Below are 19,502 nucleotides of genomic sequence, written 5' to 3' on the forward strand. Positions count from 1 at the left end.
TGGAGTCCTAGATTGTAAATATAACGGCATGAGTATCCCATACTAACTTACTGGGCAATAGACAAAGCCATCACTTTTTTCATCTATGAAAGCCAGTCTGGTTCCATTAGGATCTGGAAAAATTTTTCTCACGCTGACAGGATGACGATATTCATTCACATATTGCCAGTCTTCGATGTAGAAATAATGAATAACTCCAGTCTAATGAGAAAAGAAAAAAATGGAAAAAGCTAATATTGACACTAATAAATGGCAAGTAGATCATGAATTTGATTGTGGGTTGTTGGTTTTTTTTTTCCCATTTTAGAGATCTGAGTAAGAACACGTGAAAAACAGCATTTCCAGCTTTCTTTTGACTTTTTTCCTCATTGAGAGATGTTATTGGGCAGCATAGGAAAACTTCGTGGGAGTGAGATAAAAAAGAAAGAGGAGGACCTTTTTTATTTGAAAGGAAAAAACCCACCTCACTACCTCACCTCCTGCCTTTTCCAATGAAAAAATAAGAATGTAGAACAGCTGTTAATTATTTCTTATTTCTCTAACTAGCACTGGTTGTATCATTAACAATTTACAATTAAAAAATACCCAGAAATAAACTAGGAATACAGAGATTGAAATTAATTCAAATAAACTTTGGATGTCCTCATTTAAGAGCATGGTTAACCACTGTGGAAGTAGAATCTTCAGCTAAGACCTAAATTATCAACTGAAAATGCTTCACAGAAAAAGAATGGAAACTAAGTGGTGCTATTTACGTAGTCCTGTTTTGGTTCCTTCTACTTCACTTGCCCTCACGCAGAAGAAAACTGTGAAACAGTTTTAGGAAAGAGGGAGGAAAATGGGTGTTCTTGTTCTCACTTTGCTTTATGGAGACATTACAGTGCAGTTCTGAAGTGAGGGGAAATGCCTGCTTCTTTCTTGAAAGAAACTTAGCCTTCAATCAATGCTGAATAATGTGCCGCCCAAGAAGAAAGACAAATTCAGGCTTATTTAATACAGGGGGAAAAGCAAACAAGCTTACTGGTGATAAACACTATTTCTCAACTACTGTTGCACAAACAAGAACACCAGAAGTAAAACAAGCTTTTGAAATCAATTGTAAAACATCTACACACCCAATGGATTGGTTCTGAATTTACTATTTAAAATTTATCAGTACTAGTTCATTCCAGTGAAGAGCACAATACAATGTCAAACATGCCCTGTATTCCCTATGGCAAAAAATACTAAAACAACAACAACAAACCTCATACAGAGGAAAATCTCCTGAAAAGTCCACAAGCATGTTCACATTATGGTTCAGTAGTAAGCTGAGACCTACATTTACACCATAATACTTTCTTACCTCATTATCTTTGGGTCCACATCTATCATGTTACCACTTAAATAAATATATTTTCAAAATAAGCCCTAAGCTTTTTTCTTATATCTGGAAGATGCTTTGATTGCCAATCATGTCACTACTACAAAAGAATTAAATTCTGCTAGTAAAAAGAGCAGTCTTTTGAACCAAACCCTAGTAAAACAATATTCCTGCCAAAACATCTCATATAAGTGCAACAGTTAGGGGAAGTTGAATGCAATTTTGACTGCTTTTGCATAGAAAATATTCTGAAGTAAATTTCTCAGAAGGATTTTTTTTTTCTGCAAAAATTGATAATAATTCAAATCACGTGAACAGAAATACCTTCAATTTTAAAAGATGCTTAAAAGCAGAGATAATACTCACATCTGTACCATATATGAGGAAGTCACCAGTCAAAGCATGGCACAAAATTCGGTATTTATCATCATCCGCTGGGAAGAGTCGAGTTTCTCTTTCTTCCTGAGCATCCAAACCTTCACTTTCTATCTAAACGTAAGAAAAAAAATGACCTTCAAGACTACACTGTAACTACACCGTTGATATCAAAGTTTTGCCTGCATCAAACTGTCCAGAAATGAGTTTTCCTGTCACACAATTCACAAGCAAACACCTTCTCTCACTTGTTCTACAGTAGCTTCTATTTCTAAAGTTTCCAGAAAATCAGTTTTATATTTTAATTAGCCAGCATAAAAAATAAAGGACTTTATTTCTATCTCCATCAACCAAAGATTATTCCACTTCATATAATTTTAAAATTTTCTTAAACTTGTTCAGCTTAAATCTATTAATTCAGAAATCCAAACTGACAGAGCTCTTACCATATGCAACTGGACTTTACCCTCAAAGAGAGCAGCAGCATAATCAGAATTAAGATGCATGCTTGCTACTGTACCCAGATACTCTGCATCTTTAAGCTTTTTCACATCTACAGAGAGAGAGAAACATTCAACATTTCATTACCAATATCTGGAACTTGAAGTTCTATTTCATATAACTACAATGTCTTGTCATAACTTCTTCAGATTGGGAAAATCATTATTTTGTACTAATAGGGATATTTGGCTTTTTTTTTTTTTTTTTTTTTTTAAACTGTACAATGCAGAATGGCCAGCACAGCTAACATAATGCCACATTCATTGAAAAAGACAAGCAATGAGGTGGCTGCTTAAAATAAGAGAATGAAATTAATGCTTACTGTTTTCTCCAAGCAAATAAAACCAAGCTCGATTGTTCATTCCTACAGCCAAATGATAAACACCAACAGCAATGAAACTGGGCTCTACTTCAACAGAGACAGTAACTGGTAGTTCCTGTAAAAAAAACAATATCAGTTTCCATCCATTAGTAATCTTTTTATCCAAATGAAGTTTAAAAGGAAAAGGTTATCATACGTTCTCCACATGATTGACTATAGTAACTTCAAGAAGAGAAGTGAGGTAAGCAATCCGTGTACTGCAAGTATCTCCAAGGACTGGAAGCTTTGTCAAGAAAACATGGAGGGATGCTCCTCGTGTAGATACTGCTAGCAGCTGTCCATCATCTGTCCAAGCCAGCTGATCAACACCTAAAATATTTACAAGTTTTGGCAAAAGATCATTTCCTTTACTACTGAAATGAAACCAAGAAGCAATATTTTCACTTTAAAATATAACAATAGTGGGAACTCACAGCTAGCAATATAGGTACTAGTGTATTTGAACCAAACAAATTAAAATATTTCCAAGATTGAATGGAATCACTCAGACCAAACCCATAATTTACTAATTTAGCATCTTCCTAAGAGTAAAGACAATAACTGAAATACTTACAGATACACAATATAATAGTGGTAACTCACTAACTAAGAACGTTGTCACATGAGAATGTTCCAGAAGCCACTGGAGGAAAACTGGAAAACTTGTGAACCAGATTAAGTATCCCTTCCTCTGCTGTCCCCCACAGAACATGAGATGCAAAAAAGCATTAAGAAATTTCCACCCACCCAAAAAACACAGAAAGAAGTAGGAAACAGTACTATCTTATCATCTGAATATACCATATTACAGATGAAAAAAACAACCCAAACACCAAAAAAGTCACAAACCTAAAACCTAACAAACTCTAATTGATCAAATATTCTTAGAGCTGTACTTCTCTATTCTTCAAAAAGAGAAAGCTTTCAAAAAATATCTGTTTGTTCCCATTTTTGCTGTGGATCACTTAACGCATACTAATTGGGAAATAAAAACTCCATAATAAATTCTACATTTACATAGCTTTCCAACAATAATTTTTGTTAATACATACATGTAAACAATCACAAACAAAATTCTATTTTTTACCTGATTTATAAAAATTTCCATTCCCAAGGATATTACTAACATACCTTTGTCTTCATCATCCATGTTTATTATAGCATACATCTTTCTCAGGTCTGACAGATCATGGATATTAATGCTAAAATAAAAATAAACAATATTTCTCACTAATGTAATTCTCAGTCATCATAAATTGTAAGAAGCCCAACCCAATCCAGTTAAAACAAGTCTAATGGAACAAAATGAGAGCATGAATGCAAAATAGCTGAAATTTCCTAGAGCAACGCACGCACACAATGAGTAAAAGGACTACTAGCTTTATTGTGCTTTCATGTTACCTAGTTGTATGGGAAATTGGTAATCACAGCCTGAACCTCTGATTAACCAACTGAGGCAAGTGTTGGGTCAGTTACAGGAGCACAGGTGAGAGCAATTCAGCTGTGCTCTCGGAAGGGGTGGAGCTTGTCTCCACCTCCTCTAGACTTCATTTAAGGGCTGACCACCACTAAGGCAGCATCTCTTGGAGACTGCCTCAGCATTTCCCAGTGAAGGCATCCACACTGGTGAGTTTTTCACTATAAACAATCTTTTGAATATCTGTTACCATCTTTGTGTCATTCCACCTTACACTAATATGTGCAAAAGAATCACTTAACAAATCAAATGTACTGTACAATAATTGATGTGAAGTTGTACCATGCTTTTCTAATAGGTATACAACTCTGGATGTGCAAGTGTCTTAAATCGACAGCCTGCTAAAGGTCACACACAGAGAACTGAGGACAGAACAGACTTCTGCTCTCATTTAGCTGCTTTTCCCCCGAATAATTCAGGTTATTAAAGGAACAGGAAGTAGTGGAGAAGCTACAGGGCTTATTCGATCATATGTACAATATATTTTGGAAGAACACCAAGAGGCAGAAGAAGTTATCAGGAAGACATTACATTCAGTTTAGATTTAAATGAATAGTTGTGTTGCTAAGCATCTATGTCCAATCAATCACAGTGAAGAAATCTGAACTTTTCAGAAGATAACAGATTGGAAAAAGAATCAGTATTCAGTTTTATTTACTTATACAAACAAAACAAAACAACACTAAAAAACACAATTAATGACAATAAACTTAAGTGCAAGTGCAGAGATACTAGTCAAGATTAGCTTCTTCTAACTTTAGGCAGAGGCAGTTCCAGAGAGCAATTCTTCCCATCTTCTCTTCACAGACTTCTTTGGGAGCCTTAAAGACTAGCTCTAATGCCAAACATCTATAGTTAAATAAGATGAAGTCTATTCTTTATGTATAAAAACTGTCACTTACCAATTGTCACCACATGACGCAGCTTTGTTTAATGAGTGCGATATAGCAATGCTGCTTAGATTATCTTTATGATTGTGAGCTTGAAAGATTTCTTGACCTATCTCACGAATATGTGTAGAGATAACTACAAAATACCCTCGTGAGAAACCAATCATAATGTAGCCATCACCATACCTGATAAAAAGAAAAAGATAACAAAAGATATTTATTTATGTATTATGCAAAATGCATTTTCTTTCAGGCTGCTGTAGTAAGCTGTCAATGCCTCTTTCTAATGGGAAAAATAATCAAGTTATGCGAATCCATACACACATTGTAGAACAATGGGGTATAATACAGATTAAGGGAAAAACAATCAAAGATTTCTAAAGAACAAATAGAAATTTGTCACACAAGGGTGCTCAGCATTCAATCACAAGTCCTCTTTATTCTCTCTTCCACATTCTCTTGAGCCCCTTTACTTTCAGCAAGCAGCACACATGGCAGTGATGCTGGGAGAAAGAACTTTGGTATCTTCATTAGTATAAACGTGCCAGAAGGTGGAAACATCAATTTCAAGGTTATTGCTGACTATTTCTTTTTTCAAAGCTATGCTAAAAATACCAGTGGCAATCATTCTGCCCTTAAGGCACACCACTACAAACACAGTAGTAAAGCCAGAGTGCATGTTTGCGAATAGTTTAATATTCATGGTGTCAAGTACAAAAAAGCAGGTTAAAACAGAGATGGTTGGAGCATGCCAAGGTTAATTCAAACAAATGTCTGATCTGCTTAGTTGGGAAAAAAATACAGTATTACCAAGGAAACAATCCGGGCACACTTTGTCAGGTGTGTGCCCAAAAATAAAGCAGCATACAGCTACAGAATTCATGTGTAAGCATTAAATGTTAACAACACATTGACTGAACAGACACTGTGTCACAATTCAAAAATACAGAAACAGTACGGCTACTTCTGGGTACAGAGTTGAAGCTTCTAGCTCAGAATTTCTTCAAAGGAACATCACCTAGAAGGGGAGCTGCAAGAACTTTACCTAACTTTGCAAACAAACTAAACAGCTGAAAGATGCAACTCCACCATAGCTCATTCATTCACTCATCCAAACCCAAACTTCAGCCCTCAGTTTTTATCTATTGTCAGGACAGAAGCAGTATTACCATTCTAAAACAGAACACATCAATGGCAATTACATTTTAGCAATCTTACTTTCATAGCCATTGAATTGTTAAGAATTAGAAAATGTAGATTCATACATTCAAGACAAGTTCCTAATGAGCAAGCGATATATGTTTTCCTTTTCAGCATTTATCAGAACTAGTGAGGAAATCTTTAGCTTGTTAATATGAGAATGCTGCATTAAGGAAGCACTACTTACCATCTATAGGTTACAATACTGCCGTAAGACTGCTGAAATTTCAGATCAATGGGGTTATCAGGATCATTCAAATTAAAAAGAAAGAGAGTCTTCTTGCCCACCACTAAGCTTACCTGCCAATAAAAGAAAAAATTAACTCAGGAGGAATAGAGTCACATTAAAATAAGGCTCAACACCTGCACTAAAAGATGAGATTTGGAACTTAAAATAATCCTTAAGAATGCCACGAATTTGAATCCTGAATCCTTATTAATAGTGGAAGAGATTTTCTGGCTATTCCCCTTGTGAACCAGTGGTTCACAGTTCTAAATATAAGTCCAGTAGAATACACAATCTCAAATTCAGCACTTGTTCCTGCAGAAGCATTAGGAGAGCCCCATTTCTTCTGAGTCTGTCCATGTTTTCATGGACACATCCTTACTGAGCAAAGAGGTAAAGCTTGAAAATGAAGGTATTTAAGGGACAGGGGGCAGAATTAAAGCTTCGAAGTAAAGTACTGAGTCAAGGAGGAAAAAAAAGTTACTTCCTGGCCAACACTAGTTACTAGCAGAAACCCTGAAACATCAAATTAACACTTTTTTGCAGGATTTTGTATTGACTTCTTACTGTGCTTTCCCTGGTTGATATTCTTTCATCAGTCTTCATAACTGAGAACTGTATATCACTGGGATCTGAACTCACTGAGGTCTGCATGAAAGAAATTCAGATTGAAAAAAATCAGTACACAATGCAGCAAATATCAATGACAAATAATTGCATTATTCCTGCCATGTATATTTAAGTGTTAAGGATAGATAGGTAGAATTGCTATAGAATTACTTAGTCTGTTGTGGAACAAGGTCAATCAGGGAACAGGTCTGAGTGATTGCACAAGAATTGCTAAATAACAACAGACAAGGCAGCTGAAGCGGAACCACAGAACTGGATGTGATAAAGCACCTTGCAGAGTGCCCCATGGTGACATGATTTATGCAAGGGAGGACTCTGGGAGTGGGAAGGGTTGTGTGTGTGGGGGGTTGTGTAACGGGTGTACGGGACATGCATGCGTGGAAGCCATGCTGGTATATAAGCTGTGAGATGCAGCAGTAAAGGTGAGAGCAGACTCCATGGCATCCATGACTGTCTCTCTCTGGACGGGGACTGGCCTAGGATCAGCTGTCGGTAATGACAGTATTCAATATGAGGTTAGAAAACCTTGTAAGGAAACCTTTCTTTGTCTTTGCTGTCTCAACTACACCACTTCTCTTACTGAAGCTAGCTAGTTTAAAGAACAGACACATCCTAAAATCTTAATTTACTATTTCTTCATCCACATAGGTCTTCAGACATAAAGATGGAAGTGTATGAAGTGAGCTAAGATAGACCTTTGAGAATCATGAGTGAAACATCATTTGTTAAATTTAGAAAGAGAATTATATTCATTTGCATATTGTGCAGCAACTGTCATTGCTTGGAAGGGCTGATCTACGCAAGCAAATGGAATGCTTGGTAAGAGAATCTGTGTACACTAACAGGAAACACCAAAGTTAGCCTCTCAATGACGTGAGAGGCCCAGCCTGGAAGAAATCACTGGTTAAATAAGGTTCTTTCCTCTGGTATTCAATCTAAAGAAATAACACTAAAGACTTTATAAAAGTTGTGTGAGAGCTCTCCTGTGCTGCCACTGAGCTAGTCAACCTAAGACTGCACTAAGATTTTCTTGTAAAATATACAGGATGGGATAACAGATAAGAGAAGCAGAGCTACTGAGATCCTAATACCATAAATCATGCTGCATAAAGCAGAGGTTCAAATACTTAGATCTGCCCTCCTCCTGTTAGTCTTCCCAAAGCCTCCTCGTCCCTGAAAACAGGGATATGGAAAAAAGCATCAACACGCTGTAGCTCTCTAGTTCTCTCAAGAATGAGGTGTATCCATGTATGTCTTAAAATCAAATAGAGGTTATAAATACTACCTGTCTTATAGTATCCCCTTCCTGATTGCTTATAGTAATTATTTTGTCTTCACCGCCTAGAGCCAGGAGGTTTTCAGTGCTCCAACAACCACAAGTGATCCGCTTAGTGTGCTTGCCTGGAAAAGAAACAAACCTGTACAACACAAATGAACAAAACAAAAAAATCTGGTACGAAATACATTGTATTTGACCACTCAAATGGAGATTATCAGAATGTGAAGAAACGTAATAGATGTGTCAATAGTCAAATGTTAATTTTTAATCTTTTAATCTTAGATGGAAGCCTTCTGACCTTACAGGAACTTGCACCACCTCTGTTCTTCCATGGTAAAACTAAAACACATTTTTGATTTGCATATTCACACACAGAACAAAAAAAGGAAAGTACGTGTATTAACAAAACTCCACCATTTCAACGTGCAAGCCGAAGTTCAGAACAATACACACCAAGAATAGGAATCTTGCGAGAAGTCTGACGGTTGTATATAAGTAAATTTCCCTTAGTCGTTCCAACAGCAAGTAAAGCTCCTACTCGAGACCATAATAAGAAAGACAATGAATCCCTAAAATAAAGAAAATGATTACTTTCCATAGTAGATTCCTTTTGTGTCCTTACATATAAAAACATTTTCATAGAATCATATAATGGTCTGGGTTGAAAAGGACCACAATGATCACCCAGTTTCAACCCCCCCTGTTATGTGCAGGGTCACCAACCACCAGACCAGGCTGCCCAGAGCCACATCAGGGATGGGGCATCCACAACCTCCTTGGGCAACCTGTTCTGGTGTGTCACCACCCTCTGTGTGAAAAAAGTCCTTTTAATATCTAACCTAAACCCCCCTTGTCCTATCACTATCAACCCATGTAAACACTCATACCCCTTCCTGTTTAAATGCTCCTTTCAAATACTGGAAGGCCACAATGAGGTCATACTTGCATACTTATTTTGAAGTTTTATGAAACCATACACACCAAAGCATAACTTCTAAAGGAAGCAAACAGTCTCTACAACAAATATTAGAACTACCTAAGTGTGCACAAAATAAAGGAATTAATAAAAAGTTGCATGAGTTAATGGAATAAGCTGCTGCAGCAGCAGCTTACAGTGGTCTAAGTCTTCAAAAACACCTCTTCAAAAAGCACAACTTTCTTACCTCATGCCACTGTCTAATTGGCTTGTTTTGCTTGTGTTGGCATCCCAGAGAAAAATGGCACTACATCTGTCTGCGATTATTGCTAAGGTATCTCCATCCTTATCCCAGTCCATAGCAACACAGTTACTGAAGAAAACATGTGCAGAGATTCATTAATTACATTAAACTATGTTTAAAAATACACAGAAACAGCTGTAATTCTCCAGCTGAAGTACCTGCCCTTCCCTTTCCCTACCAAGCAAGCCCATGACAGACTGCAGACTTGTCTGGAAAGTACATTTTTATAGCAGCTGTGCCCATACTCAGATCTCATAAAAATGACACAGGCTGAAGCACTTGAAGTGTTTCCGCTTAGATTTTCAAGAGACAGTGAAAACCTTCTGTAAGGTCCTGTCTTCCCAGAGTCTACTCACTGTTGGGATGTTTTAGTCCTGCTTCAATAAGTGTAATGATTCTGGATAAGTCTTTCAGAAGCAGGAAAACCTCCTGCAAATTGTTCCCTGAATGATCAGAACAGGTTTATCCAAAAGTTTCTGATGAACTGGAAACAGCAGCGTTTAAAACGCACATATAAAGTAACATATACTGCAGACTAAGTATCAGTGCCATCGGACACCACTCTTCTTCCACTATATAAGTTTACAGCTTCTGGTTCAAAAGGTATTTCTTTTAAAGTCTTTTAAAGTCTTTGTTCTCCTTGTCATTCTAATTAAAATAAGCCACTTTAGAAGGGTCCTGCTGAAACTTACACTGCTACAAACTAACTCAGTAAGCCTCCAACTCAAGTTCTCCTTTTGTAAAACCTTCTTGGGTTTAGTCTAGAAAACAAAGATGTCATCTACTCCCAAAACACATGTATGAACACTTAAGACCCTTATGACATCAAGCATTAGAGCAGGAAGCATTTGATATCCTGAACTACATTCTTAGATACCTACTGCTACATCAGGTGGTAATGGTGCCCAGTACAAGTAGACTTACAGAACACAGTGATGTGGGGGCATAAAGTCACACTATATACACATGGTCACCTTTAATCTGGGCTATCCTGTTCTGATGGACTGACTGCCTTTTAGCAGTGAGACCACGTCTCCCAAAGGATGCCACTTTTTAAATTTCTCCTGACAGAAACCCAGTTTCTATACTGTAAACATCACTGAGATTCACTTCAGAAGCACTTCGCTCCCAATCCGAAGCAAAAATGTCAACTTATACATTATGCCAGTGATGCAAGCAAAAGGAATCCAAAACACAGGATATCATTCCTCAGAGAGACTATTATCCAAATCCCGAGCAAATGGGCACTAGCAAGATTGTAGTCATAAAGAGTCTAACATGGATATCCTGTATATGAAGGCATTATACTCTTTCTTACTATCATACTAGACATGTTTAATATTTTTAATAAATCATACTGAGTTTATTATTAGTAATAACAAATAATGCTTCCGGCGAGGATATATTTTCCCAGTTATCCTTGACAGCTCAGCATAAGCTCACATTTTACTGTGTCATATTCATCAACTTGTTTTCTTTTCCAGGTACAACCACCAGTGACAGCATCTGTTCTGATGAAGTTCTCAGACTGCACAAATACTTTGTTAAAAGAACCAAACAATTTAAGCTCATCTCAGTACCTACCCAGGTAAAGTAATTTCATTTCTCTTCTGACCATGACGATCAAAAATTTTCACAGTGTGATCACCTCTAAAAAAGATTAACACATTAAATGATTCCCCCTCTTCATCTATTATCATCTGTTATTCATCAGGTTACACGTAAAAACTTCTACATTTGACATTTTATAATTGCAGTAATGTGTCTCATAAGCATCACATATATACATTTATAAGCAGATAACAGATGCTTTGCTTTGGTTTAGATTTATTTAACAACTTTTTTTTTGCTCTGCTCTCAGTGTTTACTATGGACAAATACAGTAAATATCTTCAATCTTACCCTGTTACAGCAAGGAAATGTCCCAAAGTCTTCTGCCAAGCAAACTGCACTGCAGAACCAGACCAAGCTTTTTCTGATAGAACGAATACTTCCTAGAGACATGAAGAAAACAAACAAATAAATAAATGGGTAAATTACACATCTTACCGTCATAAGCTTAAAACAGTATTGGTACTTCCCTCATGAGAAAAGCCATCACTGGCTTCCAGATAATTGTAATATATCGAAGAATCAAAATTCAAGAGAACAATCTTTTGGCTTAAGCTGGACGAATAGAAGTTGCTGACGCTGGGTGTTTGTACTGAGAACTGCTGTGACTCTCAGCAGTGGGACCCCTCTTTCTCTTGCATGGCTGCATCACACTCCTTCCTTCATATCCATAGACTACAGTGTTTAACCCTCTGAATTCTATAGAGAAGCGTGGGGCCAAACAGCACCTTCAGTCACAGGGGATGAGCTCAGTATCTATTTTTTTAAAGCCGTGTAGCTGTTTTGCTCTCCCTAAATTGCTGGGTCAAACCAGGGCTGCAAAACAACTCAACTGTACAAGCGTTTGATTCCTCAGCACGGAACTTAGCAGCTACCTGATGTTGCCTGCCATCTGCACAGGCTGTTCTGTCAGTTGGGCGTAAAACAACACCAACAACTTCACTTTTTTCTCCTCTGCCATACAGTCGGACAAACACCATCCCTGCGGTCCCCCAAACACCCAGCTACACTTGAGTGGAAAAAGCAAACCAAACAAGGGCCTCTACATCTCCTGCGGCACGGACTTTGCATTTCACTGAACAAAACACAGGCACAACGGACGCCTGACAGCCGCATTCCCTTATGGGCAGCGCCCACCAGTAACGGCTCCCGCGGCTGGGAGCGCCCCGCGCCCCTCACAGGCCTCAAGCCCCGCACCGAGGAGGCCGAGGCGGCGTAGAGTACGAAGTTCAGAGCCCTGCCGGCCGGGTTCACCCCGCTGCCGTCCCCGAGGCCCCATCATCGCACACACCCCGCGTACAGCGCCCGGCCGGACTCACCTTCATGGCGCCCACCGCCCCCTGCACCGCCCGCCCCAGCTGAGGAGAACACGAACCGCCCGCACCCGGCGTCCGGTCACCGCGGAAACAAGGCGGGAGGACAGCGCAGCCAATCAGAGGCGGAGATCGCTCCGCGCGGCCGTTAGCGTACGGCGCAATGAGGAATAGCGAGCACGTAAGCGTGGTTTCGTAAACTGCGTAACGTAAGGACGCGCTATGAAAATAACCTTTAATTAAAGCTTCAGATTCGGATACACAAAATCTATCTAAGAAATAAAAAAGGCAACAACACATTGAAAGTGTATTTAAGTTCAGCTGTATTCAATTTGAAACAAAGAAGGTTTCAACACTGAAGTTTCACCGCTGAGTAATTTCCTTTAAACCAATAAATAGTTGGTCGAGAGCATGAACACACCGAAAGTTAAAATCACAAGTGTACAAAGACTTTGGGTGTGGGACACTGCAGACTCCTGGGGAACGCTGTGAGCTGAGAGCCCCAGGATCCCTCAGGAAGCAGCGTGCCGCAACGCACTGCTTGGAAACAAGGATCAAGGCACAGAAAGCAAATACAGAAAGACTTCAGAGAACATTCAGACTGCTCCAAACGAGAGTGTGGCAGAGCAAAGGGCTCAAACAAGGCAAATCATAAAGCATTTGGAAAGAAAATAAAACCCTGTGAGGCGTACACGGCCCTACCACAAGACGCTGACCACACTCAAAATGGCGGGTTGGCTCTTTGCGTTCTGAAGTAACCTTGCTGCTTCATTTCATCTTACAAAATGATACCTTTCACATTAGTGCAAAGCCTCGTGTAAAACACACTGAGAACCAAAATAAGACTCTTTAGTCTAGATGCAATGGAATGCTTGGAAAAATTCAAAGTGCTCTTATTAAATTGGTTAACTTCTCATCACACTTTAGAGCTCTTTCCACTAAGTTACTCATGCTTATTCCTTAAAAATAACAACGTAGATATAAAAACCAAATTAGAGCAAAGGTACAATGTTCTGCATCTTATGGAAAACCTTCAAACATCCAAGTAGTACAATGGATTTCAGAAACCTATTGCAGACATAATTAAATAGCAGATTTCCATTAGCATTATAAGACAATATTTAAAATAAGGCTTTGGTTAAATAAAAAATATTTCTAAACTAGGAATGATGGTAAAAGTGCAAATATTCACCAAATACATAACTTCATTTTTAAGGCAAGCATTACGCCTGCCATTTACAATGATTTGCATTGGTTTGTCAGCCTGCACTGTAACAGTTCAGATACCCACAGCAAAACATATTTATTATAGGCAAATTAAATATATGGGGTCGGATTCTGTAACTTGCTTCACCCAGAGGTATCCTCAATTGCACTGGTGGAATTGTATATATTAATGGCATGAAATATGATTTCTCTTCATATTTGAGGGGTCAAGGCCATAAATCAATAACATTTGATTATCCCACTGAGTTCACAATGAGTTCACTCATTTCTTTGTATTTCCTCAATGGAGGTCCCTTGCTGGCAACATCTTGGTTGCAGCTGATTTGATTGTAATTCTTCCAATGTGCAGGTAATAAAGATAATTCTTTAAAAAGTGCTTAATATTGGTCCAAAAGAATAATATATATGTATGTAGGTTGGAGACGGAGACCAAACACTTTGTTGTTGTAGATATCCCGCACCTCATATTCTTAGTTGGCTTGAGGAAAAAAGATATCAGCTGAGTCCGTAGTGGAGAAAGTCACCTTCTCAAAGAAAAGAATCTATAGTTTCACAGTCACAACACATGCTCCAGCTCTTCCTAAGCACAATGGTGCAACCTGTAAGCAAAAATACACATTCATGAGAGAAACATAGACAGGTTTAAATCTTTTTGCTTAAGAATGACCATGTTTAAAGTTTGTGATAATGGCTGCAGAGCTGCAGCAGAGAGGTGGTACCACCCATACACTGTTACCTTGACTTAAAATAAACAAACATACAATACTGGCCTCAAATTTAGACTTTAACAATTGTCTCTTCAAAGTAAATCAGCTTGAAATGGGGAGGAGGGGGCAGAGAATGGGAGACTTAGACTAACAAGAGTGCTTCATGGAAAAGGAATACTTTTCTTTTTGCAAAAAGAGCCACACTTGAAATAAACACGTAGTATGTTCTAATCAGAAACTATACCTGTGTCCATTCATTTGTCTGGGGATCGTAAGACTCCACTGTGTTAAGGTATGTTTGACCATCATATCCCCCAACAGCGTACAACTTGTCACCAAGAAGACATACTCCCACTGCATCTCTGCTAATGCTCATAGAAGCCACAGCAGTCCACATATCTGTTTTTGGATCATACCTAAAAGATAATTTGTGTCATGCTCTAAAACTGTTGCAATAATTTCTTTAATAAAATAAAGTACTGGAACTGACACTCCAAATGTAGCACAGAGCAGGTATTGCAATGCAGACCTGGGTGTTAATTTTAAATGGCTGTTTTTCCTAATACTCTTTTCTAAACTGTTTATTTAGTCATCTGATAACACAGTAATAGTTACACATCCACTTTGTACTGCTTACCATGCAGCATGCATATATACATATATAGCTGTTCTTAGCATGTTTCTTATTGCACTGATAAGCATACCACTCTGGAACCAGTTCTGCTGCCGTACTATCCTGTAGTAGAGAAAGTACTTGCTCTACTACATGATAATCACTAACTGTCACAGCACAGGCTGTTCAAGTTGAATGCAGTTCTAAAGAAAGTTACTTGTTAAGAGAGATCATCGTTTTCAGAAGAACCCTGTTGGAGAAAGTTCTGAGGAAATGCAAAACTTTTAAGGTAATTTACAGCACTTCTTGAGTCATAAGTGTGTATCATAAACATTATCAAAGACACTTTGATGAAAAAAAAATGTCCTTCTAGAATAACATCAGCATTTTTTACAAGTCAAACTAATAATTAGATAGGAGGGACCATGCTATCATTATATTAAGAAACTTATTTCAACTTGACTAAAAGAAACAAAAAGAAGTACAGATGCTTACAGTACAACTGATGGAATCACATGGCTCTGACGGGCTCTAAGGAACTACACAAAGAACATATTTATTTGGCCAAGAGATCATCCTAAGATCATACTACATAGAAGCAAGTGGTCTTAAATTGTTTGCATAAAGAACATGGATGTAATGAACTCTTAACAATTTCATCTTTTGTTCTCTATTCAAAGCACTACAGAAATGTATCTTTTATGCAAGTATAATCATAGTATGGAAATGCTGACAAGGCTCATGATGCAAGTAGAAATACAATGTAGTGAAAGAGGGCAATTCTCAAGCTGCAGATAGAATTTATTTTTTAATTTAAGTTTATTTTATTATAAAGTAACATACTTCTCTGGGAAAACTGACTATTATTGCAGGATGTAGTGGTAAGTAACTATTCAGAAGCTTAATGTGATTGCATGTGATTAGTTTCTTTAAGAAGCTATTTCCATGGAGTTAATGGTAAATCACTCTATAGACTGGCATTGTTTGAACCACTGTGAGGATATGCTTTCATTGGGATATTACCTTTCTACGCAGTCTGACAACCTGGATGTTAAGTTTGATGCTGGGGCATCGTGCCCACCGATGGCATACAAGAACCCATTCCATGTAGTTACACCTACACCACCTCTTCTTTTTGACATTTGAGCACAGAGGGTCCATTTGTTTGTATGAGGATCAAAACATTCTACTGACTTAAGACAAGAACTTCCATCTCGACCACCAACTGCATAAAGTCTGTAACATTTGGGGAAAAAAAAAAAGCGTCAATAAATATTGTCTGAACAAGATTCAAGTTAACTCAAGTTTCCAGTGATGTATGAAGAACTTCCGAATATCTTCAGAAGCTAAATTTAGAAGACTTTAGTCTTTCAATACAATATTGATTTCTAAATTTCAGATCATACAGTTTTGCTCTGATCTTTTCCTACTGTGATGATTAATACTCAACAATAATGACAGAAAACAGTTGATATCTACAGCACGTTTACATTCCAACTTATGCCCATAGCTAAGATTTTCACAATGTGTGATTTGACAAAGGTGCACCTCCAGCAAGGTCACGGGGACAAATTCAGTAATCTACTCATGCATGTAAGAACCCTGACCTGCCTCTTCTTAGGCATCAAGTATTTTTGAACCTGAAATTTAGTTTATGAATAGCAGTGCTGTGTTAAGTCCCATACATCCACTAGGTGGCCTAGTTTCCTCAGTTCTAACAGTTGTTATTGACTGGATTTAAATTCTTTGGAAAGTCCATGCAAATGTCCATGTTTAATAATACAAATTGTCTAAGGTAAGGAATGTACAGAAGTATATTAAGTCATATTGCAGTTCCAAAAAAAAATATGACTAAGAATCATCCTTTTATGCAACATGGCATTTAAATGAAAACCATTGCTCTCTCTTCCCCTAGAAACACTAATCACTTCCACAGTAATTTCACACTCAGGATATGGAAAAGGATATATTTTTTTCAAAAAGGAAATTTATTTTTTTTTTGAGCAGATCATCTGGAATCTATCAGTTTACAGACATATTACTGGAATGTGCAGAAATGACTGTTTGCAGCTTAAAGGTAATAAATTTGCACGCTCTTTCACACCTTTAACAATAGGCATCTAACACTGCAGTATATACAGAGTCTAAGCTATATTCTAAAATAATAGCGAAATATGAGACTATTTTTGGTGCTTTTTACCACACCTGGGACTCTCTGCTGAATACATAGGAAGCTTCAGACCTAACTTAGGCATCGAGTCTGCAGCCCAAGGCACACTGCTTGCTGGTTGTTCCACGTTCTTCCCTCATTTCACTCATTTTCACTCATTCCTGGACTTGTTCCAGATCTCAGAGGACCCTCTGCAAGTGTATTTTAGTTGTACTAATTAAGCTTCCAAAGAAAAGGAAAAAGAAAAAGAAAAAGAAAAAGAAAAAGAAAAAGAAAAAGAAAAAGAAAAAGAAAAAGAAAAAGAAAAAGAAAAAGAAAAAGAAAAAGAAAAAGAAAAAGAAAAAGAAAAAGAAAAAGAAAAAAGAAAAAGAAAAAGAAAAAGAAAAAGAAAAAGAAAAAGAAAAAAGGAAAAGAAAAAGAAAAAGAAAAAGAAAAAAGGAAAAGAAAAAAGGAAAAGGAAAAAGAAAAAGAAAAAAGAAAAAGAAATCATGGAAACCTTTTTGCTTGCTTACAATACCCAGGCAAGCTCAAGGGAGGTGTGTAAGACAGGGCATAACCAGGACGGTAAAGTTTATGGTCAAGACAGTGAAATAATCTGATACAACTATAATAATATTTACATAGGTTCACTTGGTATTCACTAGCCAAAATGACAAATAAATGATTTGGATAAGCTGACTACAGGGCTGGTGGAAAACAGGATGGACTGCTGGGTGCAAAGGGCTGTGTTTGGCAGCACGAAATAACTGGCTGGCAGCTGCTTACTAGTGCCATTCCACCCAGGCTGATAAAATACCTTCATACTGCTTAATGTCTTCATTAATTATCTTAAAAGTGTAATGGAAAACCACCCTTAGGAAGTTTGCTAATAAAATCAAATTAAGGGGAGTGGCTGGTATGCTGGAGGGCCTGGCTATTATTCAGAAAGACTCATACAGGCAGCAAAAGTGGCCTGACTGAAGTCATAAGAAGTTTAGCAAAGGTGAGGTCCTATACATGGAATGGTATATTCTCATGCAGTAGTATAGGGTGGGAGATGACTGAAGAAAAAGCAGCTTGCAAAAATAGACTTGGATGTTCTGGCAGACAATAAATTGAATTTAAGTCAACATTATACTGGACTTAAAGTAACCACAGCTGAGCTCTCCTTATTCAGTATGTGCAAGACTACATGTGGATGCTGTGTCCACCTTTGGGCTTCTAGCATAAGATCTTGTTGTATGGGATGCAGTCTAGCTGGCAACCACTAAGATGATGACAGAGGTAGAACACAACGTATGAGAATTGGGCAGTCTTAAGAGTAAGATATCTCCTTATCTATCTCTTCTGTCTCCAGCTCCTAATAAGAGCTTATACAGAAAACAGTAATCATTCTCAGAAGTGGAAGTCTAGGGAACATGGTCTACTAATAAAGGACTGAAGGAGCTAGCATTACTCTCTCTTGAGGGGAGAATCCTTAGGGGACATGTGTCATTAACTACAACATGCTGAGCAAATTGGAAGGAAAATACTAATTTTCCATGGTCACTTTGGATAGTACAAACTAAAAAGAATACAAACAAGCAAAAGGTACTTATGAATTGACAAATGGAGAACTCAAAGCTGTGTTAACAGTTAAGCAGGTTGCTCAGGGAAGTTATTGGAACTTTCTCACTGGAGAAAGATAATAAAATCACTTCTGCTGTGAGTGCTTTAGATATAATTGATCCAGCTTTGTGGTAACCGACAGGATCAGGAAACTTCTTGAGGTCACTTGCAACCGTGTCCGGTGACAGCACAAAATAGCCTAGTTGTCTGAGTATGATTTGCACAAGGATTTAAATATATTTTCAGTTAAAAACAGTTTTAGAAATTTCTGGTACTACAGATGAGATTTAATTCTGCCAGAGCTTACAATTCTTACTGAATTAATATGATACAGTGTGAGTATTCTCCCCTAACTTCACAGTGGTTTTGGAAGTTGATTCTTCAACTATCATAATAGGAGGAAATCACTGAAGTCTCACTGGTTCTTAACGCTATCAACATCTTAAAAGTTGAGAAAAATAAGTCATTTAGGAAAACCTGTAATTACATATTAGATAAATTGGAAGCTGCCTTCACATACTTTCCATTTAATATTGCTACACCAACAGTGCTCCTTGGAGTTGACATACTAGCTACAAAGTTCCACTGACGAGCCTGTGGATCCCATCTTTCTACTGTATTCAGGTAGCTCCAGCCATCATGTCCTCCTACAGCATACATGGGGCCTTCCAATACAGCTACTCCTAAAGAAAAATAGAACAAAAGATTACATTTTCCTATTGATGGTACAGCGTGCATCAAAAAATATTTTA

At 37.7% G+C, this 19,502-nt stretch overlaps 2 protein-coding genes across 8 annotated transcripts in view; both read right to left on the reverse strand.

Moving 5' to 3' along the window:
- Positions 1-12,541, reverse strand: part of WDR19 (WD repeat domain 19) — a 29,629-nt gene extending 17,088 nt beyond the window's left edge. For both annotated transcript variants that reach the window (XR_014945999.1, XM_015862466.3), the window contains exons 1-15: positions 12,453-12,541; positions 11,425-11,516; positions 11,107-11,172; positions 9,466-9,591; positions 8,756-8,871; positions 8,309-8,424; positions 6,961-7,041; positions 6,355-6,467; positions 4,980-5,153; positions 3,732-3,802; positions 2,758-2,930; positions 2,562-2,676; positions 2,185-2,291; positions 1,730-1,852; positions 52-201 (exon numbers count right to left, since the gene is read on the reverse strand). Coding sequence is in view for 1 of the 2 variants with exons in the window: in XM_015862466.3 (XP_015717952.1) it covers positions 52-201; positions 1,730-1,852; positions 2,185-2,291; positions 2,562-2,676; positions 2,758-2,930; positions 3,732-3,802; positions 4,980-5,153; positions 6,355-6,467; positions 6,961-7,041; positions 8,309-8,424; positions 8,756-8,871; positions 9,466-9,591; positions 11,107-11,172; positions 11,425-11,516; positions 12,453-12,458 (1,629 nt within the window). In the remaining variant the exon portion in view is untranslated. The remainder of the gene's footprint in view (positions 1-51; positions 202-1,729; positions 1,853-2,184; positions 2,292-2,561; positions 2,677-2,757; positions 2,931-3,731; positions 3,803-4,979; positions 5,154-6,354; positions 6,468-6,960; positions 7,042-8,308; positions 8,425-8,755; positions 8,872-9,465; positions 9,592-11,106; positions 11,173-11,424; positions 11,517-12,452) is intronic.
- Positions 12,542-12,752: 211 nt separating this feature from the next.
- KLHL5 (kelch like family member 5) overlaps positions 12,753-19,502 on the reverse strand; it is a 46,848-nt gene continuing 40,098 nt past the window's right edge. For all 6 annotated transcript variants that reach the window (XM_015862474.3, XM_085547247.1, XM_085547248.1 and 3 more), the window contains 4 exons: positions 19,271-19,433; positions 16,017-16,229; positions 14,625-14,796; positions 12,753-14,272 (listed from right to left, as the gene is read on the reverse strand). In XM_015862474.3, the coding sequence (XP_015717960.2) occupies positions 14,216-14,272; positions 14,625-14,796; positions 16,017-16,229; positions 19,271-19,433 (605 nt within the window). In that variant the 3' untranslated portion in view covers positions 12,753-14,215. The remainder of the gene's footprint in view (positions 14,273-14,624; positions 14,797-16,016; positions 16,230-19,270; positions 19,434-19,502) is intronic.

This window comes from Coturnix japonica, chromosome 4, assembly GCF_054131305.1.
Source record: "Coturnix japonica strain WE chromosome 4, WE-NBRP24, whole genome shotgun sequence".
Classification (NCBI taxonomy): Eukaryota; Metazoa; Chordata; class Aves; order Galliformes; family Phasianidae; genus Coturnix; species Coturnix japonica.